Source organism: Lissotriton vulgaris, chromosome 9, assembly GCF_964263255.1.
Source record: "Lissotriton vulgaris chromosome 9, aLisVul1.2, whole genome shotgun sequence".
Classification (NCBI taxonomy): Eukaryota; Metazoa; Chordata; class Amphibia; order Caudata; family Salamandridae; genus Lissotriton; species Lissotriton vulgaris.
The window spans coordinates 1225051364-1225077321 of record NC_141697.1 but is presented as its reverse complement, the minus strand read 5'-3'; the positions used below and the strand labels follow the sequence as shown (position 1 = coordinate 1225077321).

Below are 25958 nucleotides of genomic sequence, written 5' to 3'. Positions count from 1 at the left end.
TGGTTTAATAAGGGAACATTGGTTGAGCTCATTTGTGATTAAAATGGCTGTACGGTAAGACAAATTTATGATTACTTGAGTTGCTTCATGTCTGACGATCTTGAGAAACCGCTTGAGAAGTGGCAGAAAAGGCTCGCGATCACAGCCAGTAGCTTCCTCGTATCACTTGAACGTGGTCATACTTTACTTTTATGTGCGGGGCTGCAGGCGCAACATTATAAGACACGTTTTAACTTGTATTGTTCTCTGTCAAAAATAGCGAGCTTTGGTAGGAATGTAGGTATCGGTTGTCCACGCTGTCAAATTTGGGAGGCAGATTTGGACATATGTTCAGCCATTGCCCGGCGTTGGACTCTCTTAAGCAAGATATCTAGATTTTTGAGGGTGTCCTCCATATGGATGTGGTATTAATTCCTCAACTTATGTTATTGGGGGTGCATAATAACACAGGTTGCATTACTGGACAGTCGTTGTAGGTATGGCAGTAGCTTGTATCTGTATTGCGGCAGCCTGGCTCAATTCGGTGCTCCCTACATTTCAGCAATGGCCTGCAAGGTTACTGTCAATTTTTAACCTGGAAAATAGCTTATATTAAAGAAAAGGCAAGCAAGCACATAAAAGGGGAAGCAGATTTGGGGCACCCTGCAGGGCTGGCAAGAAGGGAGAGTTTACAACCATGAGGTTCTTATATAATTGGACCGGTGTATGTTATATGAATTACTCTTTAAGATTAATGTAATATTCAGTCTAAAATTTGATGAAGTTCTTTCTTTTTTGTCTCACCATAAGTTTCTATGTATGTATTTGAGCTTTGAACTTAAAATGGTATTATGAAGTTTATGTTCTGAGGTAACTTTTCCTCAAGTGATTTACTTCTCTGCTGGATTTTTTAGCTTTGTTCTTAATTAATTAATATTTTTGTAATCAATCATGCCCCTCTTGTGGAAACATTACATTAAAAATGTAAAAGAAAAAGACTTCAAATTTAGTACTCCCACTTCAAGGTAAGCAACTGAAGCAAACGTTTTGGACTTTGAAGGGAGTCACATATACTACTCCACTCCAACGTAACCAGCAGAATGGAATGTGTTGGACTTTGGAGGGGTCAGGTTTACTATCCCCGCTCCAACCTGAGTAACAGTAGCGGACGTGTTAGACTTTGGAGGGAGGTCACATTTTCGGTTCCTACTCCAACCTGAGCAACATTAGGGGAAATGTTAGACTTTTAATGGGTTAGATTTACTATTCTGACTCCAACCGGAGCAACAGTAGGAAACATGTTGGACTTTGGGATCAAATTTACTATTCCTACCACAAAGTAAGCAAGCAACTGTAAGGAAAACTTACATTTACTTTGTCCCCCTAAATAAATATACTAAAAAATACTAACATATAATAGAATGTAACAAATATATACAAATATACATTAAACAATGTGTACATTAATTACAAATTAAAATTAATAAATTAACAATTAATAAACAAACTAAACATTTTACTAACATTCCAAATATTTACCAATGAAAAACATTGCAAATACCCAAAATAAACAATTTAAAATAATACTTGAAATAATTAACAATACACAAAGAACATACAAAATATAATATATTGCATCTAAAAAGTTACAATCAATTAATACATTAATTCTTAAAATCAAGTAAATAAATTACATATTCAATAATCTAATGAACTGATCAACAGTTACAACAAATAATTATTATGTTCATAAAAAATAGTATTAAATACTTAACCATTACAATATATTATAGAATTGATAATGACATTAATGAATTAAAAATAGAAGTAAAAATCACACACCTTTAAAAAAGAATATTAAATTCTCTTCCCACACTGTTCCCCTCCCAACACAACAGTCTGACAATTAATGCGTCAATTCAATAAAAACAACTTCTTTAAATATATAACCAATTAAAAAAATAAAAAACTAGACTACAAAATTATACACACTTAACATGAAAATAATATTAACTTACAAAACAAATCTAATCAAAACACACAAAAAACGATTAAAAATAATATTAGATACAACTATATATATATATATTTTTTTTTTAAATGCTATAAAGTAACTAAAAGTAACATACTTTACTTCTATATTCTGTCCCAGGATATTTTTGATATCCCAATATTTAAGACTCACTATTTGTGTCAAACACTATTTTTATTTTTGAAATTATATTTGGAGAGAAACTGCTGGTGATTGTGATGATGCGGATATAAAGCCCATTCCTTTGCATTCTCATATTTCTTGGAAAGAGCACAACTTACATTAGCGTGTAAGCTATTTTCAATGCTCTATGATGTACAATATCACTATTATGGAAAACAAATATGCAGGTGTAATTGTTTTTGTAATTGATTTGACAATTATTTTAGAGAGATAAACAAATCGGTACCTCCTAATGCTAATAGAAACAGGGTCCTCTGGGCCCAAACCTTATCATTGGGCACAAAAACATTCTGGGCCTAGTTACAATGTTGGTCGGAAAGAGCTTTCCGACCTACATTTTAGGTTTAAACTCCAACCGCCATATTACAATGACGGCGGCCGGAGTTTAAACCGGACGGGGAATCCAACTCGGTTCCGACGGACTCAAGGAGCCCATCGGCCAGTCGGAAAAAACTCATAATCCCTTAAGGACAGCGTTTCTGCCGTATGATGGCACTATCCGACTCCAGTTCTATGTTACTCCTTCCGACGTGGAAGTGCTATTGGAAAGTGTCTTTGGGGGCCCCTACCAGGGCCCCTTTCGCCCGTAGCTCTCCGCCTGTGGCTATGGTGCCCCCTTCACATCCCTACACTGTGTGGCAGGCAGCATGAGGAGCCTACTTCACGGTGCAGGGATCTTTAAAAACTTCCATTTTTCAATGGGAACTTGTGCTGCGGGCGGTTTCGGACCGCTGCACAAGCTACTATTGAAAAATGGAAGTTTGCGACCGCACCATTTGCGGTTGCGTCCTAATTGTGATATTGGAACCACCAATTTGAGGTTGGTCAGTTCCCCATTCACAGCAATATCGGTCGGAGACAACTCTGACCGACACCGTAATCAGGGCCTCTGTCATTAGCTATGTTTTTATGCCACATGAATACATTGGTGTTAGGAAATTCAGAATAAAATAAGCAAATGCTATTTTTAACATTTTGCCGGGGCTGGATGCCACCTATTTTAGCGCTTTGAAAACATTCTCCACAAGGTAAATGAATTTCTATTTATCACAAGGATATTTGGAAGGACCCTTATGATTAAAGGGAATTTCAATGGTTGGTGATTGTTACCATAAATGGGCTTATTTTCACCCAAATATCTCTTAAATTTTCAGGCTTTGAAATTTGAAGCCTACCATGATAGCGCCCTGGCCAGGTTTCTTATTCGTCGAGCTCTGAGGGTAAGTTGCACATAACCTATGTGATATCATTTTCATAGCCCACACTCTGTGGACATATCCTACTATGGGAGAGGGCCAGTTTTGGTCACATTCTGAGGATGACGCAATTCAGGTTCTCCCTTGAGCTAAAGTAAACAGTGGCCATTACCGCTAGCATGTAAGTCGAGGTCGAATGTACAAAGTGTAGTATGTAGTACATGCAAGGGCTGTTAACTTATTATCAAGGAACATAGAATCTAAGGTATCATGTCAAATGAGCAAGACAAAGGGTTAATTTGGTCCTTATGTGGGAAACAGTAGAGAACAGTATTAGGAATATAGGGCCTGATTCACAGAACTAACTTAAGACAAAATCCTAAACTTACTACCATTTTGGTATTCACAGAAGGCACTTACTCATTTTGGTATTCACAGAAGGCACTTACTCATTTTGGTATTCACAGTAGGCACTTACTCATTTTGGTATTCACAGAAGTTAGTACTCCTAACTTTAGGACTCCTTCTGTGAATGCCGAAAGTCTTCAAATTAGGATTTTTCTGTCGTAGTAGTTCCACACTATGATGCAGCGGTGAGGTCACAAGGGCATATACAGGGAACATTCACACACTAACAACTTTAGTACAGAATTTCAGCATAACTAGCAACCCCTAAAATCCTCACCTTAATGCCAGGGGTTTCTTCTCTCGACTCGTAGACGGGCCCTGTAGTAAACACAGTTCGGATGAGTAAGAAAAGATGGCAGTTGTGGGTTATCATAGCCAGGAATGTACATGGAGTAGTACATTTGCAGCACTGGATTCTGTACCTGGTTTAGTAGCCCAAAGTTTCACTTCCATCGTATGCTGCGTAGAGCTACATAGTATTCCATACAGAAAACATGTGTCATAATTTGTCATCGCATAAAAACAATCCAAAACATACACTTGCATGACATAAGGTAACACAACATAATGTAATCTTGTATAATATACCATAACATTCCGTAAGATACCATTGCTTAGTATAACACTACACAAAGAAGCATTGCCTAGCATACACATATTCATTAATACAATTCTCGAAAACACACATTGTGACAAACATGAACATAAAACAAACATCTGCATTCCCTGACAATTTAGCGTAAGGAGCCATGATGCACCACATACGTAGGCATGTGAAGTCCTCACTCTTTAACCCTCCTCTAGAGTAAAAGGCTGGGACACTTCTTTTTCTGGTACCTGCGGAGTGAGATAAGTGGCTCCCCCTGCTACCACGACCGATTCGCCGTCATCCTTGAAGCGTACCTGCGGGGCTGTCGACCGTCCATTCTGCAGGGGTTCCAGAAACAGGTGCAGCTGGTGGAAAAACTACACAGAGTGGTGAAAGACATCAAGAAGATCCTGCCGGAGAGGGGCGACCTCCCGGCTAACGGTGAGTCTCAACAGCAGGCTGGAGGTTAGCAGGAGCGGTCCGTGCTGGTAAAAACGGTGGGGCTGTGGGACAGAGAAACACATAAACACAAAATGGGTATGCAGTTCCTGACAGGATAAAACAGGTTGCGCAGGCAAGCAGATGCTCCCTTAATATCTAGATAGAGGGGGGAATTCCTCTTGTTGGAATTAGGACCCTCACACACTCAGCCAGCTAGGTGTCATGCTTCATCATTGTGTCTGCTCCTCGTCGGGTTGGCGCTGCAATACCCGACGGAACGGAGGTCATTGTATCATATGGAGGAGAAAGAGAGAGAAACAAGAAAAGGAAGAAGCCCCAGATGCAAGAAAATTATATGTCAAAAAAGTATTACATATTAAAAATACAGTTAGGACAATCACGCTCAAGACAAGGTGCTGGTATACAAACAATACATATCACAGACCAGACAAGTGGCAAACGAAGAAATACACATTACAGTAAAGGAACAACATACACAAAAATAATGTGTCCTCCAATAATTTTCGGCCACATAAGCGTCGACGGCGTTTCGACCACTGTATAATTACACGGTCATCATCAGGACTCTGATTTGCCTTGAGCGTCACAAACAATTCTGTTTAAAAACAATCCAACCTTCTTTCATTTAGGTTGGTCCATAAGAGATTTTAAGAATTAAAAACGGCGAGTGTTACTTCAACTCGTCCGAATATAGTGTTGAGAATTAGTTGCATTTATCCTTTATAGATAGAGTCTGTAGTCTGGTGAACAAATCACCAAGATACCTCCGCCCAGCAGTCGGCGTGCCTTTCCTTAGTACCGCTACAAAGTTCAGGAGCACGCTGACTGCTGGGCGGAGGTATCTTGGTGATCTCAACAGATGTACAATATATACAAAGTGGTTGAGGTTTTTATATACAGGTGAGAGATAGGCCAGATGATGCATTAACACCAATGACTCTTTTCAATAGCAGTGTCCTTTCGTTGTGTGTAGAGTCTTTGTTAGTGAGGGCCTTGAGTAATCTTCGATGTTAACAGCCCTAGAGGGGCTCAACTACCCCACACTTCTTCCTGATTAGATCGTTGTTACACTAAGAGCAATCTCCGCTTGGGCCCACCCTTTGAACTTTCCAAGTGTGTCCCCTGACCTCGGCCAAGACTTTGTCTGGCCCCGCTAGGGCTGTCACCATCCCCTTCCTGACACATTGTCCTGATGAAGACCCTGCGTGACCACCAACTGGGGCACAACTAGGGTTGAAACGTCGACGATTAATCAAGGCCCAGACTAACCACGACTCTACACACAACAAAAGGACACTGATATTGAAAAGAGTCATTGGTGTATGCATCATTTGCCTATCTCTCACCTGTATATAAAAACTTCAACCACTTTGTATATATCGTACACCTGTTGAGCACTGAGCACCTATGTCACAAGATCACCCCATATTTGTGTATATATTAAATTTATGTTGACAGCCACCTTTTACTGTGATTATCTATGAATGATTTAATTCTGATAAATAGAAACAGTACAAAGCATCTAGATTTCTGTTTCCAATTCTTCAATGGAACATTGTTTTACTTTACAGGCGCTTGTAAAAAGGTTGCTCCCCAATTTTAATGAGTGCATTCAGAGCACCACTAAGTAACGTACCTTCTACCCGACAGAATCACTTCTTGCTTAATTTACTCAAACCCAGGTTCTGAGGGACACACGATTACCCCATTATTGTTTAACCACCACTAAGCAACCGCTATATCTTAATTAGATTTTTTGCCAGTGATTTAACGTTGGTCATTGTATTTTTTGTTTTCCCACAGCCAACTCCCAGCTTCAAGAAATGCTACTGTCTGCAGATCTGCCTAAAAACTTCCAAGTGCCCTTTGACCCCCGGATTCAAGCAGGGGAAATTCTGGTAAGAAACTCAGAAGGATGTGACTGAGGTTTTTTAAAAAGGGGGGTGCTCTTTAGTTCTCTGTAGCTTATACATTTGGAGGTCTGGCTGGAGGCAGCTTCAGTTGCACCCCACAGCTTATGTCAAGGAAATAACATACATGTAAAGGGTCTTTGGGTCAGCCCCCTTCAGCCATAGCTTGTTTTTGAAACTTTCCATCGTCAGGTGGGGTAGACTACAGAGGGGAACGCCACCAACACGGCAAGCAGCATACGGATACGGTCTAGTCGCGAAACGCATTCCATTTTCTCCTTCAAACATGCCACGATGATTGGAACTTCCAAAAGAAGACTTTTGACATATTGTTTATATGGATAAGTGAGGGAGGCATTTGCTGCTGCATAGAACAAGCATTGCAAAGGCAATAGATCTCATGAAACCTATTGGCTTTCTCAATGCTTATTTCCCTAGATGGCAGCCATGCTTACATGCACATGTAGCTAGTGCGACCATCTTATAAAGATGTATTCTAAAGAGAAAGAAATATTTTAGATTTTTTTTTTGCTTTAAGAAAAATCAGTAACAAATGGTGAATGTGAATGCAGGCGTGGTGGTCATCTCTGAATGATTTTTGTTAAACCAAAGTGATGTTATGTAGTGAGAAACGTTCATCACCTGAACACAACCACTAAATACCAGACTCTGGTATACCTTACAAATAGGAACCCAGGGCCACGCGAGGGCCAAGGTGTCCCAGTAAAGCAACAGACCAACCAGGGAACGCTGAAAGTCTGATCTGGAAGCAAATCCTTCCGGTTCTTGAGAACTTACTATCGGCTAGCATTGCACACACATATATAAACAAGCATTGGCATAGCCAATATGTCTCTCTTTTGGGACCTTATAAGTATTTACCTATTGGCTATGCCAATATTGTTATATTTGTTACAAATAAGCTGCCATCTTGAAAAGCTAACTATAAATAAATCCTAAACGACTGCTGCAGGATCATCATATATATGCACTTATACGTGATGATGCATGCAAACGAATACTTCATAGCTCTGTGACAAGCATTTTCACTTTTTTTTGGGTAAAAGCCGTTCAAGTTGGCTAAAGTGTTTTTTTACTGATGCTGCACAACACTGACAAAGTAAAAAGGCCGACTATTGCTTTCAAAAGGCGAGTAATTTGGTTTGCTACTTTCAGGCTCCCTTCAGCCGGTGGGGCTGTTGAGCTCATGGTTACGCACCTACGTGCCACGAGCGGTACCGGACCTGAGAAGATTTTTCGGCAGCCTACGCAGCGACCCTACATACATGCCTATTCCCTGCTGATGAGAGGTAACATCCTCGAAACACGTGTCCGGGGATGGCCAACGCGACAGTGATTTTTGCTCAAGACTCTGGCAGAGGCGCACCCGCTGATGCTTACTTCATAGACCACAATGCTTTGGGGTAACACGCTGGTAGGACAAGCAGTGTGCGACCAATTGGACTTTAATTTGGTTTGCTACTTTCTTGGTTTTTGTTCCTTTCTTAGAAATTAAAGGTGGTCTACATTGAAGGCTCTCTCGCCTTCAAAATGATCCTCTTTATGTTTCTTTTTTAAAAGAAGGTTGGGTGGCAAGGAAGATTTAATTTTATAGTCCTTCCTTTCTAAGTTATACAAACTAAAGAAGGACATAATGAATGCCTTTTTTTCCATCGAGCCTTTATTTAACACAGACAAAAAACTGGACTGAATCAAAGGCAAAGGAGCCTTCAAAACAGACCTCTTTTCAGTTCATTGTGTGGCTTTAATATGCTATAGCTCATGGCTTAGCACTAAAACCCAGACCTATTGCCTTTTCCCATGCTCGGTGAATGCTTTTTCGCTATGGCCTATTTACTGATCGAGACAAACAAAAGTTGAAGGAGGCTCAGAAAGGAGCATGCGGGGAAGTCCCTAACCATCACTGATAGGATGTCGAAGCAAACAAGCATTGGCAAAGGCATTTAGTTGCGCCTATTGATTGCAGGGTAGGAGGCACTATTGTGGGAGGGAGGGAGGGCGTGTGGGAGAGCAACACCCTGGCAACTGCGGATCTGGCAGGGCGGGAGGCACTAGGTAGTGAGGGTGGGAGAGAGTGCGAGCGAGGTAACAACATGGACAGCAAGAAGAGGGCAAGCAACAACACAGAGCGGGTTCTGACTAGCAATAACTGGGACAGTGGCTGAAGCCAAGCAATAACGCAGACCGAGGAAGGAGGGCTGGAGGAGACAACCAAACAACAGAAACAGTGGTTGGAAGCAAGCAACAACATGGACGTAAGGAGGTGCAAAGCCAAAAATATGGAACACCAGAGGGGAACTCAACAACATGGAATGGGTGGCAGAATTAAAGGAATAACATGAGGGAACAAGTGCATACACTCTCACAGTGTGCTTCAATAAAGAGAAACAAGTGATGGCATGGAAGACGGGACGGCCTGTCTCCTCTCGGTGGTGATTGCAGGAACCCGGTGATCTGAATACTTCAGACAAATGTAACTAGCAGCAGGGACAGTTGATAAGCCAACCAGAAGCGCCAGCAATGCAGGGGCAGCGGCAGCATCTTAATGAGGGAGGCCCGTCTGACGAGGCAAAGCGGGGGGCGTGGCCAGTGCATTTCAGAGCTGCGGTTTATGATTCACAATCTGCTTAATATGCAACTGCAGCCCGCCAAATGGAGAGGGTCCTTGCCTAGCTGCATGGTACAAGCACCGCAAAATGATCCCTTAAAGTGAAAGTGTGCGCCGGTTGGCGCTTTAAGGGATAGTGAGCCCAGGGCTACTGCTTATACGAGGCAGGAAAGGGACTTTAGGAAAGACACGTTGGTCTTTCGAAACACGAGTTTTACGTGAAAATCCCTTCCCAAAATATTGCCAAGGTCAATATCCACGTGGAAAACCACTGGTCGATTAACACACTGCACAAAAAGGCCAGGCGTTCAAGTAGTGATGGCATGGAAGACAGGAGTTGTGTGCACACGCGTGCGTGATGCGGCCGTCAAAGTGAAAGTGATCGCAATCGCGGGCTGGAAGGGTGCCCGCGAGCGATGCACTTAATGAGCTATGACGGAAGCACGCGCCCGCGCCCGTAACAGCATGCTGGTGGCCGGCTGCCTCTGGGCAGCACTTTCAAAACCTGCTTAATAAATGTCTTGCTTGATGAAGCGCATGCGCTGGCTCAGGTGAGACCTAAAAACAAGGTACCAACAGTATTCATAAAGGATACCCCCATGAGTGCAATGTGTTTTAACAGCAACTTCCTTGCTAGCGAGGAAAGATTTACAGATCTGCCCAACCAAATGAAATTGATCCACAAAAAAACAAAAAGTCTTTGAGTTTGGAAATCTTCTAGCCCAGAAATGACGCCACACTCTATTGGGCCACATTATCAGCAAGAATCAAAACAAACATGTGCAACAACAAGGCACTGGGAAAACTTGAAGGAATCGCTTGCAGGTGATATTTTAATATGATGGCCACACCTGCCAATGTATTGAAAAACCCTAAAACTTCTGGAAGACCTTCAGCTATTTATGGGAACAAGATACAACCTCTTATAGACACTTGAATGCAAAAGGGTGGGGCATCACCATGAGCGACAAATGTACCTGCGACATGGAGGTCGAAGAATTGTAGGAACACATCATTCATCTATACACTATACAAACAAATCTTCAAAAGCAAAGCTCCAATTCATGAGTAACTTCACATTTGTGGGGTGGGATGAAATGATGCTTTCTCAACTATGTGAACAGAACACAGACATCAGTAAAAGAGTTGGTTAATTTTTGAGAGACTGGTGCAAGAAGAGACTGAAGATTCAACAAACTGATCAGACATAGACAAAAGGAAGCAGCTGTCCACTTGAGGGTACCGAAGAAGAGGGACTGCTTTGTCTATGGTTCCGGCTGGAGAAATGGACAACATGATTGACAACAGCTCAAGCCCCGGTGGTCCTTTGGACGGCGTTAGTCATATGTTTTGAAGGGCGCTCCCATGCCGCCCATGACTGATCTAACTTTGTAAAAGGTACGCCCGCCTCAAATCCCTTCGCCTTATACAAACTCTTAACCCGTCTCCTTTCAGCCCTTGTTTTACTTTTGTGCCTGAAAAAGACATATGCTGAAAACTCTAAACGGACTGACCTACTTCAGAGAATAAGACCCTTCTTGGCATGCACCACCCAAGGAGTAATCGATAAATCATAAAACTGACTGCACACTAGAAATTGTGAAGCATCCACATGCACCTCTCATCAATGCCACAACTGAACAGTGTCCCTCAAGGTAGGAAACTGGAATATCAAGTCTGAAACACTGTGTCACAAATATCATATCAAACATATCATCAAGGCGAGCATTTATAGGTAGGTAAACGTTTACTATACTCAACTCCAGATATATGTACCTTGTTGATATATACCTTCTAGGTACAAACGGGCCAATTCACAGAACTAATTTGAGATAAAATCCTAAACTTACTACTTTTGGTATTCACAGAAGCCATTTAGTAGTAGTAAAGTTAGGACTCCTAACTTTACTACTACTAAACTGGGACAAAATCCTAACTTTACGACTTTCGGTAGTCACAAAATGCATATAGTAGTAGTAAAGTTAGGAGTCCGAACTTTATTACTATTAAATGCCTTCTGTGAATACCAAAAGCCGTAAGTTTAGGATTTTATCTCAGATTAGTTCTGTGAACCGGCCCCACAGTTTATGTATTTGAGAATAGTAAATCTTTGCTTACTAAATTCTCACTGCCACAATATTTTTGTTGTCGATATTTTTGCTATGATATTGTTGTAACAATATTTCTGTAGTCAATATTCTGACTCTTAACAGTCTCTCTAATAATCTTCTCTGTGGAGATAGTGAGTAGGTTAGTTAGAGTCATAACAACTATTAAGGAGGGCTTTCTAAGTCCATCGACATCAGTATGGCCTTTTCAGGCCATCCTTAGATAAAGGAATTAACTTAGAAGGACCTTCCTTCAGCCTTTTTCAAACCCTTGACTCTATACATACAATAAACTATTCAGCCATTTATTTAAAATTGAATGTTGAATAAAATCTATTGTATTCATGTAGCTGTGTGGTTCCTCTCTACTGCTCTTCAGTCCTGTTGTATATTCACTCATTTAAAAGCTAGGTACTGGTTGTTCTGAATATCTTTGATTTGTATTTAGAAAGTTATTCTTTTCCCCCCAGCTGGACAAGTGCAAAGTGATGGCGTCCAAGAAAAAGCCACTGTGGTTGGAGTTCAGTTGCGGCGAGTCGGACTTGGTCGACAGCCCGCCAATCGGAATCATCTTCAAACATGGCGACGATCTTCGACAGGATATGATTATCGTCCAGGTGATGAGGATAAAGGGGAGGGCAGGAGCAGGAATGTAAGCCATGATAGGGTCGCAGGAATTCTGGAGGTGGGGCCAGAGCGGCAGAAAATGAAGGCATGATATGGGAACAGTAAGTCAGTTGATGTGGTGTAGGAGGAAATCAGGACATGATAAGAAAAATTAGAACATAGCAGAAAGACTGTTTTACAGGCACGGAGGGGTGTTGGCAGTGGATGGTACCAAAGTAAAGGATGGGGGTGGATTACTCACAGTGTTAGAGACCTCCACTGTGACACTAGGGGGGCTCTTACCCAGTGAAACACAGTGTATGAGAGTGTTGTTCCTCATACTTCTGGCCCGTCACTGATTCAACGATGATCTTAAGAAGTCCAAGAAACTCTGCCGCTCCCTTGAAAAGGCCTGGAAAAAAGACCCAACCACTAGCACCAAGGACGCCTTCAAAAACGCCACCCGCACACACCACCAACTAATCCGAAAGGCCAAGAAAACAGCATTCAAGGATCGACTTGACAACAACGCCCACAACAGCAAGGAACTTTTCAACATCGTCAAGGAATTTTCCAATCCCTCGGCCAACTCCAACGACATCACCCCCTCTCAAGCCCTCTGCGACTCCCTAGCCTCATTCTTCCACAACAAGATTGCAGACATCCACAACAGCTTCGACAACCAACCCGGAGACCAACCCACCCAACCATATGCTGAACATTCTCCCCCCGTGAACACCCTTAACGACTGGAACCCAATCTCCACTGAGGACACCATCCGCCTGATGAACTCCATCCACTCAGGATCCCCCACAGACCCATGTCCTCACCACATCTTCAACAAAGCAGACTCCGTCATAGCACCGCACCTCCGAGACGTCATCAACTGCTCCTTCAACTCCGCAACCTTCCCGGAAAGCTGGAAACACGCTGAACTCACCGCCCTTCTAAAAAAACCCACAGCGGACCCCACCGAACTCAAAAATTACCGCCCCATCTCGCTCCTTCCATTCCCGGCCAAAGTAATCGAGAAAGCTGTCAACAACCAGCTCGCCGCTTTCCTCGAAGCCAACAAATCCCTCGACTCCTCACAATCTGGCTTCCGAGCAAAACACAGCACTGAGACCGCCCTCATCGCAGCAACAGACGACATTCGAACTCTACTGGACAATGGAGACACAGTCGCCCTCATCCTCCTCGACCTCTCTGCAGCATTCGACACAGTCTGCCACAGCACCCTTTTACAACACCTCAGTAACATCGGAATACAAGGAAAAGCACTTGAATGGATCACCTCGTTCCTCACCGGAAGAACCCAGAGAGTCCGCCTTCCACCATTCAAGTCCGAGGCCACTGAAGTCATCTGTGGCGTACCACAAGGATCCTCACTCAGCCCCACCCTCTTCAACGTATACATGAGCCCCCTCGCGACCATCGCCCGCCAACACAACCTCAACATCATCTCTTACGCGGATGACACTCAACTAATCCTTTCTCTCACCAATGACCCCAGCACCGCCAAAACTAACCTACACGAAGGAATGAAAGAAGTTGCCGAATGGATGAAACTCAGCCGTCTGAAACTGAACTCCGATAAAACAGAAGTCCTCATATTAGGTACATCCCCCTCTGCATGGGACGACTCTTGGTGGCCGGAAGCCCTTGGAAAAGCACCCATCCCGACAGACCACGCACGGAACCTAGGCGTCATCCTGGATTCTTCACTCTCAATGAACAGACAAGTCAGCGCCGTATCCTCATCCTGCTTCAACATTCTTCGCATGCTCAAAAAAACATTTCGCTGGATCCCCACCGAAACCAGGAAAACAGTCACCCATGCTCTGGTAACGAGCCGACTGGACTACGGAAACACCCTCTACGCAGGTACTACCGCTAAACTCCAGAAGAAACTCCAACGAATCCAAAACGCCTCAGCCAGGATCATATTAGACATCCCGCGCAACGAACACATCTCTGGTCATCTGAAAGACCTCCACTGGCTACCCGTCAATAAGAGAATCACTTTCCGACTGCTAACCCACGCACACAAATCACTCTACGACATCGGACCAGAATGCCTCAACTCACGACTGTCCTTCTACACCCCCTCCCGCCAACTACGTTCTTCCAGCCAAGCCCTCGCCACTGTACCTCGCATCAACAAGACCACCATGGGAGGCAGATCCTTCTCATACCTGGCCGCTAAAACATGGAACTCACTCCCTACTTACCTTCGCCTTACCCAGAACCACCTAGCATTCAGAAAGCAACTTAAAACGTGGATATTTGACAAATAATCCCCCTCCTCTTCCTAAGCGCCTTGAGACCCTCTGGGTATGTAGTGCGCTATATAAATTCTTTGACTTGACTTGACTTGACTTCACTCAAAGGTAAACTCATTTTGTAGTACATTTAGCAGTACTATAATAGTACTGCTCACATACTTCGAAATGCTATTCACTAAGCAATGCGAGGAGACATCCACCTTCAACTCTCCTATTGTTTCTTTCCAGAGGTCTCTGCAACAGCAGCGTCGGTCTCTGCGCAGGTACCCGTATGTTGAGTTGAAAATGTGGGAGGGATGGTGGAGTGGTGGCAAAAGGAAAATACTTACCGAAAAATTACAGGGATGTATGGAGGTATAAGGAAGGGTTGAGGGAGGGCTTAGGAGCGACATTCAGCCTCCCACAAAAGAGAAAGCGCGTATTACTTTTTACAAAATGCATTTACTACAGACGAAAAAGGAACCAAAGCAGTCATAAATGTTCTCCAGCTCAGCCTCGAAGCACGACCAGCGCCACACTCAGGGCCATATTATCAAGAAAGGGCGATACATTATCGCCGCTTTTATCGACAAGTAAATTGCCGCTAAGGCAGAGATAAGGGGCTTGATAATATGTCTTTGTGAATTCCCATAGCAGCCCAGGTTCTGGTGTTAACCTGGGCTTCTATGGGAATTCACAAGGGCATATTATCAAGCCCATTATCGCCGCTTTAGCGCCAGTTTCCTGTCGATAAAAGCGGCGATAATGTATCACCCTTTCTTGATAATATGGCCCTTAGGGTCTGATTTAGGTCTCGGCCGACGGGTTCCTCCGTCACAAAGGTGATGGACATCTCGTCTGCTGAAATATAAATCCTATTATATCCTACGGGATTTCTATTTCGGCGGACGGGTTACTCCATCAAAACGGTGATGGATATCCCGTCCCATGAAATATAAGTCCCGCTATATCAGATTAGTTCTGTGAATTGGCCCCATAATGTCCACTGTGACAGTCACCGAGGCTCAGAACCAGGAAAAGGACAATAGCCCCGCGCATAGGGATAAAACTCTCAGTTCCTCATGGACATTGCTGTTTGAATTATGGAAATGCCCCCACCACAGTTTGGGCTTTTGTTTTCATAGAATAAAAGTATTGAGGGTGATAGCTGCTGCAGGGAGGCTTGCCCAACATTGTAATTCCGTCTAAAGTACTCTGCTGTGTGGACCGGAGCACTTATAGTGAATGGTCCTGGCCAATCCTATATCCAGAATGAGCCCTGGTGTTTTTGAGCCTTTGCATTTGCTGTCTTTGTTTTCGTAATCTGTGATTTTGCATAGAATAATTGTTGCATTATTCGTAATCGTTCAGTATTTTAACACCACCTTTACCTACATTGCTATATTCCAGATATATTGTTTGTGAAATGCGTATCTAAAGCGCGTCTCCTTCTCCTGTGTGATGACTCTTCTCCGTGTATTTCCAGATGTTGGTCATCATGGATTCCATCTGGCAGGAGCACTCACTTGACCTCAACCTGGTGCCCTACGGGTGCATTTCCACCGGATACAAAATAGGTATGACACCGTAATGTTCCTAGTATCCCCAGAAACCCCTCCAGCAAGAGTCTGAGCTTCAGTTCCCCAAAAGTTCTAGGGGTGCCAGAGGTGACATCAGACATCCTTAGACCATGATGATGTCTCAGCATCAACCACTTGGTCCAGGCTTTGCTCTCCACAAAATTCTATTTCCTGTTGAGGACCCAAAGGAAGGGTACGGAATGGAAACATCGATCACACGCAAGGTGACAGGAGGATGCTTGCAATATGTCAAACCACTGGTAATCGCTCAGGGTAGCATTCCAACCCATTGTTCCTTTGCCCACCACACCACCTCAGTCTGGACCCAGTCAAGGGTCAAGACTGATTTGCATATGGTTGGGGTCACTGCAGCCCTTCCTGAGACTGGTTGAAACTGCCTAAGATCGAATGAGTATTGACTGTCGATGGGAGCCATGTATGAAAGGAAGGCAGATCAGGCTGGATCTGGGTGTGTGGTGAGGCTCCATATGTCAGGCAGCTGTAGGTCACTTCATCAGATGGTTGGCTACCTGATAGAACCTCGATCGCACCGCCATTTTGAGGTGCATGCAAAGATGGGGGTTCAGTGGGCCTCTTTAGTTACCTTGGGTCAATTATGCCTACATAGGTAACGCTTGACCTACGGGTTTTTTAGCCTGCCAAGAGTGACCTTCTTCATTACAACTTTCCTTTGGGACACACCATTAGACAGTTTTAGACTCACTCTGCACGCACCACTGCACCCTCTTAGAGGACCAACACCACACACCCGCACGCACCATCAGCGTTTTGTTGGAAAAGATTTCCGCTAAAGTGACCTTTCGGGGGACCCTTAGGGCATTGCAGCGCGGCCCGACGAGGAGCAAAACGCCCTATGATGAAGCATGACATCCCTTGGTGTGTGTCAAGGCATTAGGAGACAAGACTTGCTCTTTCCTCTCCCACCTGGGTCTCAAAAAGCCTAGGACTACCTATACCTCTATCTTCCTCTAGATTGTAGGGGTGACTACCTGCACCCCTCCTCTGGAACAGTGCCCCCTGTTTTGATTAATATGGTTCAGTGGGCTTCACCATGCACTACTCTAAGTACACACATGAATTCACACATCCGCCTACACCACATACACACAAGTACAGATAAACGTCATGAATGTCCCGGATATAACAGAAGCCTCGACTACAGGGGTGCCCTTTCACCCCCCCTCCCCCCCTTTGATCAAATCCCATCTCTGATGTGAAAAGGGGGATCCTTGGTGAGTATCCAGGATTGCTAGGCTTACTGAGGGAAAACTACAAACAGCGCCGCCCGGAAATGTACAACGGCAGGGTGGCACAGCTTCATAAAGCCATGAAGAGAGCTTTTGCACTAACTTCCCCCAAACACATGTTTGCACACAAACACACACACACAAGGATACCCACAGTCAACTGTATACCCAACTTTATGTACAGATTAATACACAGTCACATACACACACCACATTCTCGCAGGGACAAAGACAGACGAACACTAGTCTTCTCACCCACATAGTGTACACAGAGGCAAACACACACACACACACACACACACACACACACACACACACACACACACACAGACACAGACACATCTGCCCACTCACACACAGCTTGGGATCTGGACTGCTTCTAAATCCATGTGTAGACCATCTGCTGAGAGTCCCAGTGTGGTGGAACTTTACTAATGTGCTTTACGCCCCCCATGCAGGAATGATTGAGGTTGTCAGAGATGCCCGAACCATCGCCTCTGTGCAGAGGACCAAAGGTGCCGCGGGGACCCAGGTGTTCAAGGACGACGCGCTGCACACCTGGCTCCGCACCCAGTGCCAGATAGAGGAAAAGGTGAGCAGGTGCACGATGGGGGCTGATGGAGTGCACACCAATGCATGGGTGGAGAGTGGACATCCTTTAGGAGGTCATCCTAAAATATCTACAAGCTTTACACACTGGAAGGAGAAGCCACCTGCTATCCTGTCATCTAAAGATTGCCATCTTTAGAAGAGTTCTTTCTAATTTCCCAGGGCAGCTATCACTGTTAAATGAAAATCAACTTTTGAGTGCAACCCAAGAATGCACAAAGTTGCAAAGATTTTATTCTGCAAATTTCTGAAGGTTGCAAAGCTTATATAGCAAGTAGAGATGCTGCAAAATTAGTTTTTGCAAATGGGTTGGGCAATACCATGTAAATCAGATTAATAGACCATATCCACATTTTCAAATATAGCATTTCAACATCTGAAACCACAAATCTCAGTAGGTCAAGTGGATAAAAGGCTGTATAACTTCCAACAGGTCCAGGTGGCAGGGGTGTAACACAAGCCCCTGCAGCCCCAGAGGCACGGGGGCAGACCTTATTGGCCCCCAAGCTCTTCTGAGGGCCCCCATTCAGGCCAGGGTCAGTGAATATCTGTAAACTATGATAGACTCAGGGGCCCTTGCCTTCACTACATTCTGCAGAGGGGCATCATTTTTTGTTACACTACTTCCAGGTGGCTCTGGCTACCCATGCTCTTTGAGCACCGTGGACTTCCACAGAAAGACCACAACCACAGATTTGCTAAAATGCTGATCCAGAATTGAAAGCCAATCTGGAAATTTAGCAGATTTGTGTCAGAAGAGAGCTCCCTGCATTGATTGGGTCGCAGTTACAAAAATGGCCCCACTATAAAAAACCTATAACTGGCAGGTCATTCCCTGTTCCTATATTATTCTCTCCCCACCTACCCAACTTGTTTAGTACAATTTATTTAGGTTTTCATAGAGCACAGACGTAGCTGTGATTGCATTGGAAAGCTAACTGAAACAAGGTGGTAATATGCCTAACAAGTAACTGTTAACATGGGGTTAGACGAGAGTTAAAGGTACCCAGAATTAGGACAGAGGAGGGTCAGTCAATTTGAAGAGACAGAGGACTAGAACCGAAGATGATTCCATGACAGAGAATGTGTTCCTTCCAAAAGTTAGGCAAATATTCAACCAAACACTGTAAACGACAATTTAAATTTATACAAACTATTACAGAATTTTAGCAACAAAACGAAGATTATTTTATCTTCAATGTGTGCATATTTTATTGTTTAGTGAGAAGTATATTCCTAGAAGTTTGTCAAAGTTTTAAGTATCCCTTGCTGCTGGTCCTGTAACCTATCTAGAGATGATGAAACCCTCTGTGCCATTGTCGCCTCCTCGAAGGCCGTAGTTAATGACTAACCCTGTTCTGTGCTTCTGGATTCTCAGTACTACGAAGCCATGGAGAAGTTCGTCACATCGTGCGCTGGTTACTCCATCGCGACCTACATCCTGGGGATTGGAGACCGCCACAACGACAACATCATGATCACCGACCAAGGTACTGTGAGCGAAGGGTGCTGCGTCAATAGTGTAAACATCCTACGGCAAATTTACAAGCCCCTTGCGACAACTTTACACTGCCGTTGCATCACTTCTATGATGCAGCTGCGTCGTAAACAATACAGCACTTTGCAACATATTCACAACGAGAGGCATCTAGGTAGATGCATCACATTGTAAAGTTCTGCGCTACATTATACCTGCGTCAGGTATAATGTATGCAGGATGGGCATTCCGATGTGAGACAGCCTCGTAAGTGTGAGGCAGTGAAATCTACAAGATTTCACAGAGTCACTTTTACGCGGCCGCTGCGTCAAAACCTAACACCTGCTTTATGCAGGCACATGGAGTGACGCAGCATGTTAGGAATAGGCATTCCTGACCATTGCTGGAGTTGCATCGTGATTGCGACATGACTCCAGCAATGAGCTGCCCTTACGCCAAAAGATGCATCATACATCTGTCTTTTGAGTATGGGTGGAAAATTCGTTCCGCTCGCGGAATTTGCGGATTTTACGCGATTTCACGATCCTTGCGAAATCGCGGCAAAATCCGCGCGTTGCGAGCGGGACGAATTTTGCACAGGAAGCACATACAGTGTTACAGCAGGTGCCCAAGTTGAAGCTAATTTCTTTGTAACCATTTACAAAATGGTTACAAAGAAATTAACTTCAACTTGGGCACCTGCTGTAACCCTTTAAGTGCTTCCGGCGCCTCGTTGCCTACTTGCAACTATTCTCTGACCCTGCTCTGACCCTCGAAGCAGGGTCAGAGAATAGTTACAATTAGGCAACGAGGCTCCTGCCACAAAAATTAAACCTCAGCAGGAAGCACTTACAGATATAAATCAGGTGCCCGAGTTCAAGCTCAAATTCAGTAACGCATTATAAACAGCCCCAGAATCTAGTGAGCATGGTCGATGCTAGGCAGGTGTGCTTTCTCCCCAAATAGCTGTAATCCGTGATGGAGGTCTAGGCATCCACAAGTTTCTCGAGCGCAATCCCCCTGTACTTCCAGTGACCAGGAGGCTGCTTTCTCCTCATCTGCTGCGCTGATCGGCCTCTGACCTTTATAAACAAGAGGCATGTGAACTCGCACAGAAGCCCGGCCCCACACACACTAGGCTATGCAACCTCTACCCGCCCTTTCCCCCACTGTGATGGACAGCTCACTCTAGGGACCTCGGCGCCTATGGGCGCGGTGGAAAAGTTACAGACACACGGGCTCACTGGAGACAACTCTTCTGGGCCTTTACACAGCTGTAGTGCAGAAAAAACACAATACATTTATCCAACGAGGTAGCACTTACTGCTTTCTCCTCATCTGCTGCGCTGATCGGCCTCTGACCTTTATAAGCAAGAGGCATTTGAACTCGTACAGAAGTCCGGCCCCACACACACTAGGCTATGCAACCTCTTCCCGCCCTTTCCCCCACGCTGATGGACAGCTCACTCGAGGGACCTCGGCGCCTATGGGCACGGTGGCAAAGTTACAGACACACGGGGTCACTGGAGACAACTCTTCTGGGCCTTTACACAGCTGTAGTGCAGAAAAAACACAATACATTTATCCAACGAGGTAGCACTTACTGCTTTCTCCTCATCTGCTGCGCTGATCGGCCTCTGACCTTTATAAGCAAGAGGCATTTGAACTCGTACAGAAGCCCGGCCCCACACACAATAGGCTATGCAACCTCTTCCCAATCTTTCCCCCACTGTGATGGACAGCTCACTCGAGGGACCTCGGCGCCTATGGGCGCGGTGGCAAAGTTACAGACACACGGGGTCACTGGAGACAACTCTTCTGGGCCTTTACACAGCTGTAGTGCAGGAAAAGCACAATACATTTACCCAACGAGGTAGCACTTACTGCTTTCTTCTCATCTGCTGCACTGATCGCCCTCTGACCTTTATAAACAAGAGGCATGTGAACTCGCACAAAAGCCCGGCCCCACACACACTAGGCTATGCAACCTCTTCCCGCCCTTTCCCCCACTGTGATGGACAGCTCACTCGAGGGACCTCGGCGTCTATGGGCGCGGTGGCAAAGTTACAGACGCACGGGGTCACTGGAGACAACTCTTCTGGGCCTTTACACAGCTGTAGTGCAGGAAAAGCACAATACATTTACCCAACGAGGTAGCACTTACTGATTAGCCAGTAGAAAGCACTCCAGTTGAGTATAGTGTGCAATTGCAACAAAATCCGCGATTTCGCTGGGAAATCCACAAATTCATGGATTTTTTTTGCGAATTCGCAAAATTCGCCCATACTTACTGTCTATCCTTGCGCCACAGTGCGCCGCATTGTAAATGTGATGCATCCTTGGTGGCACAAGGTTTTTTATACAGGGTGCAAATGAACTGACGCATCTCTGCTAAAATACAGTGATGCGCCATTTCTTGTAAATCTGCCCCCCTGTATGTTGAACTACTGCTGAAGTTGTTGCCACTTGAAGTCAATCCTAGCTTACCTCTTAACCAACTTGTGTGAGCCAAGGCCTGCTGAATGCCCTTCCATTATCACATGCGTACAGTAGTAGGGGCCTGACCCCTGCACGTCCCTGGGCTTAGAAGGTGTCTCCTGAATACACCAAGGAATGGACAGGAGAGCTGAGCGCTGTCACTGATTACAGCTGCTGGAGCACTGAGCCAATCTTACCATTTATCCTGCAATAAACCTTTCTAGTTACCTGAGAGGTAAAGGAGAGTTAACTACAACCAAACAATTCAAACTACAGTGAGACCCGTTTGGCCTCAAATTAAGGACATGGAATCAGTGAGGTTAGATAGGCTTTATTACAAATTAAAAACCAGCCTGATGTTTATAACTCTCAAGAACATATTGTAAAGGTACAAAGGATATCCAAAACGTTGAATGAAGTTAGACTGAGTAGCATAAAGCATATGAGAAAGTCAGTTTCAGCAATGCAGAAGATAAGGAACGAAATGTGGTGCTTAGTGTATAAGTTTCGACCCTTCAGTCTATGCAAGAGTAAATCTAAGATTCTAAAGTCCTCTAAACTTGTCCTAGCCTAAAGTTGAAAAATTAAGGAAACCTAGTTAAATCAAGGAATGCAGGAATGTGTCTGCATTGTGGGGACTTCAGTAGAAGTTATCCAAATCAGGAAGTTGCATAGTATAAAGCCACACAATAAGAATATCACAGAGAGGTCTGTACCCCTCAGAGTCTAACTGGAATCTGCTCTAAAGACTAAAGTATGAACACCAATTAAAGCCACATAACATTTGAGAATTCTACGTGATCAGCTCCAGAAACTTTCCACCTTCTAACAGTAGGAATCGGCACCGTTACTCATGATGATGACTTAAGTTAGGATTTTGTCTTAACTTTGTCTTAAGACAAACTTAAGACAAAATCGTAACTTCTGTGAATACCAAAAGTAGTAAGTTTAGGATTTTATCTTAAGTTACTTCTGTGAATCGGGCCCATAGTCTCTGACACCAATGCTGCTCTGGTGGTGCTGCTACTTCTAGTTGTGGTAGCCTCGTCCTGCTTGTTCTGCCCATCCCCAACTCAGCAAGGCACCGTCCCGTGGAGCTGTGAGGGGTGTTTCAATAATCACTCAGTACTTGGCAGAGTGCCTGCCCTATTGATATCTCCGCCAGCTTTGCTCTTTGGACAGCCTTCTTTATGTTCCCCATGAACCTCTCCACCATGCCATTTACTTGTGTATGGGAGATGTGGAGTAGGTGGCCTGTGGACAGTATTTGAGATGTGGAGTTTGTGGCCACAGGACAGTGTTTGAGATGTGGAGTAGGTGGCCTGTGGACAGTATTTGAGATGTGGAGTTTGTGGCCACAGGACAGTGTTTGAGATGTGGAGTATGTGGCCACAGAACAGTGTTTGAGATTGTGAGTATGTGGCCACAGGACAGTGTTTGAGATGTGGAGTATGTGAACACAGGACAGTATGGGAGATGTGGAGTAGGTGGCCTATGGACAGTATTTGAGATGTGGAGTATGTGGCCACAGGACAGTGTTTGAGATGTGGAGTATGTGGCCGCAGGACAGTATTTGAAATGTGGAGTTTGTGGCCGCAGGACAGTATTTGAGATGTGGAGTATGTGACCACAGGACAGTATTTGAGATATGGAGTACGTGGCCACAGGACAGTATTTGAGCTGGTGAGTATGTGGCCACGGGACAGTATGGGAGATGTGGAGTAGGTGGCCTGTGGACAGTATTTGAGATGTGGAGTATGTGGCAACAGGACAGTGTTTGAGATGTGGAGTATGTGGCCACAGGACAGTATTTGAGATGTGGAGTACGTGGCCACAGGACAGTATTTGAGATGTGGAGTACGTGGCCACAGGACAGTGTTTGAGATGTGGAGTATGTGACCACAGTACAGTATGGGAGATGTGGAGTAGGTGGCCTGTGGACAGTATTTGAGATGTGGAGTAGGTGGCCTGTGGACAGTATTTGAGATGTGGAGTATGTGACCACAGGACAGTATGGGAGATGTGGAGTAGGTATCCTGTGGACAGTATTTGAGATGTGGAGTATGTGGCCACAGGACAGTGTTTGAGATGTGGAGTATGTGGCCACAGGACAGTATTTGAGATGTGGAGTATGTGACCACAGGACAGTATTTGAGATGTGGAGTACGTGGCCATAGGGCAGTATTTGAGCTGTGGAGTATGTGGCCACAGGACAGTATGGGAGATGTGGAGTAGGTGGCCTGTGGACAGTATTTGAGATGTGGAGTATATGGCCACAGGACAGTATGGGAGATGTGGAGTAGGTGTCCTGTGGACAGTATTTGAGATGTGGAGTATGTGGCCACAGGACAGTGTTTGAGATGTGGCCACAGGACAGTATTTGAGATGTGGAGTATGTGACCACAGGACAGTATTTGAGATGTGGAGTACGTGGCCATAGGACAGTATTTGAGCTGTGGAGTATGTGGCCACATGACAGTATCGGAGATGTGGAGTAGGTGGCCTGTGGAGAGTATTTGAGATGTGGAGTATATGGCCACAGGACAGTGTTTGAGATGTGGAGTATGTGGCCACAGGACAGTATTTGAGATGTGGAGTACGTGATCAGGGACAGTATTTGAGATGTGGAGTATGTGGCCACAGGACAGTGTTTGAGATGTGGAGTATGTGACCACAGTACAGTATGGGAGATGTGGAGTAGGTGGCCTGTGGACAGTATTTGAGATGTGGAGTATGTGGCCACAGGACAGTGTTTGAGATGTGGAGTATGTGACCACAGTACAGTATGGGAGATGTGGAGTAGGTGGCCTGTGGACAGTATTTGAGATGTGGAGTATGCGACCACAGGACAGTATGGGAGATGTGGAGTAGGTGTCCTGTGGACAGTATTTGAGATGTGGAGTATGTGGCCACAGGACAGTGTTTGAGATGTGGAGTATGTGGCCACAGGACAGTATTTGAGATGTGGAGTATGTGACCACAGGACAGTATTTGAGATGTGGAGTACGTGGCTATAGGACAGTATTTGAGCTGTGGAGTATGTGGCCACAGTACAGTATGGGAGATGTGGAGTAGGTGGCCTGTGGACAGTATTTGAGATGTGGAGTATGCGACCACAGGACAGTATGGGAGATGTGGAGTAGGTGTCCTGTGGACAGTATTTGAGATGTGGAGTATGTGGCCACAGGACAGTGTTTGAGATGTGGAGTATGTGGCCACAGGACAGTGTTTGAGATGTGGAGTATGTGGCCACAGGACAGTATTTGAGATGTGGAGTATGTGACCACAGGACAGTATTTGAGATGTGGAGTACGTGGCTATAGGACAGTATTTGAGCTGTGGAGTATGTGGCCACAGGACAGTATGGGAGATGTGGAGTAGGTGGCCTGTGGACAGTATTTGAGATGTGGAGTATGTGGCCACAGGACAGTATTTGAGATGTGGAGTACGTGGCCAAGGACAGTATTTGAGATGTGGAGTACGTGGCCACAGGACAGTGTTTGAGATGTGGAGTATGTGACCACAGTACAGTATGGGAGATGTGGAGTAGGTGGCCTGTGGACAGTATTTGAGATGTGGAGTATGTGGCCACAGGACAGTGTTTGAGATGTGGAGTATGTGACCACAGTACAGTATGGGAGATGTGGAGTAGGTGGCCTGTGGACAGTATTTGAGCTGTGGAGTATGTGACCACAGGACAGTATGGGAGATGTGGAGTAGGTGGCCTGTGGACAGTATTTGAGATGTGGAGTTTGTGGCCACAGGACAGTGTTTGAGATGTGGAGTACGTGGCCACAGGACAGTATTTGAGCTATGGAGTATGTGGCCACAGGACAGTATTTGAGCTGTGGAGTGTGTGGCCTGTGGAGTTTGTCTCAACTTTGTGCATCTCTTTTTGCAGGTAATCTGTTCCACATCGACTTCGGCCACATCCTGGGAAATACCAAGCGGTTCATGGGGGTGAACAGAGAGTGGGTGCCATTCGTCCTCACCCCAGACTTCCTCTATATGATGGGACGGACCAAAGGGAAGTCCAGCCTCTACTTCCAGAAATTCAAGGTAATATTTACACCAGATACCTGTGATATTTGGACATTTCAATAAAACTTGTCTGCTTTTTTGTGCTCATTGCCCACACTTATTATTCAGCTTCCGGACTCTGCGGCTTCAGTCAAACTTG

The 25958-nt window shown here is 44.8% G+C and overlaps 1 protein-coding gene across 1 annotated transcript in view; it reads left to right on the top strand.

Annotated features, from left to right (window-relative positions):
- LOC147693104 (phosphatidylinositol 4,5-bisphosphate 3-kinase catalytic subunit gamma isoform-like) overlaps positions 1 to 25958 on the top strand; it is a 97565-nt gene that overhangs the window by 47431 nt on the left and 24176 nt on the right. Inside the window, exons 4-11 of the mRNA XM_086939356.1 lie at positions 3349 to 3414; positions 4603 to 4828; positions 6653 to 6747; positions 11967 to 12113; positions 15853 to 15943; positions 17673 to 17806; positions 19202 to 19313; positions 25680 to 25837. Of these exons, the coding sequence (XP_086795482.1) occupies positions 3349 to 3414; positions 4603 to 4828; positions 6653 to 6747; positions 11967 to 12113; positions 15853 to 15943; positions 17673 to 17806; positions 19202 to 19313; positions 25680 to 25837 (1029 nt within the window). The remainder of the gene's footprint in view (positions 1 to 3348; positions 3415 to 4602; positions 4829 to 6652; positions 6748 to 11966; positions 12114 to 15852; positions 15944 to 17672; positions 17807 to 19201; positions 19314 to 25679; positions 25838 to 25958) is intronic.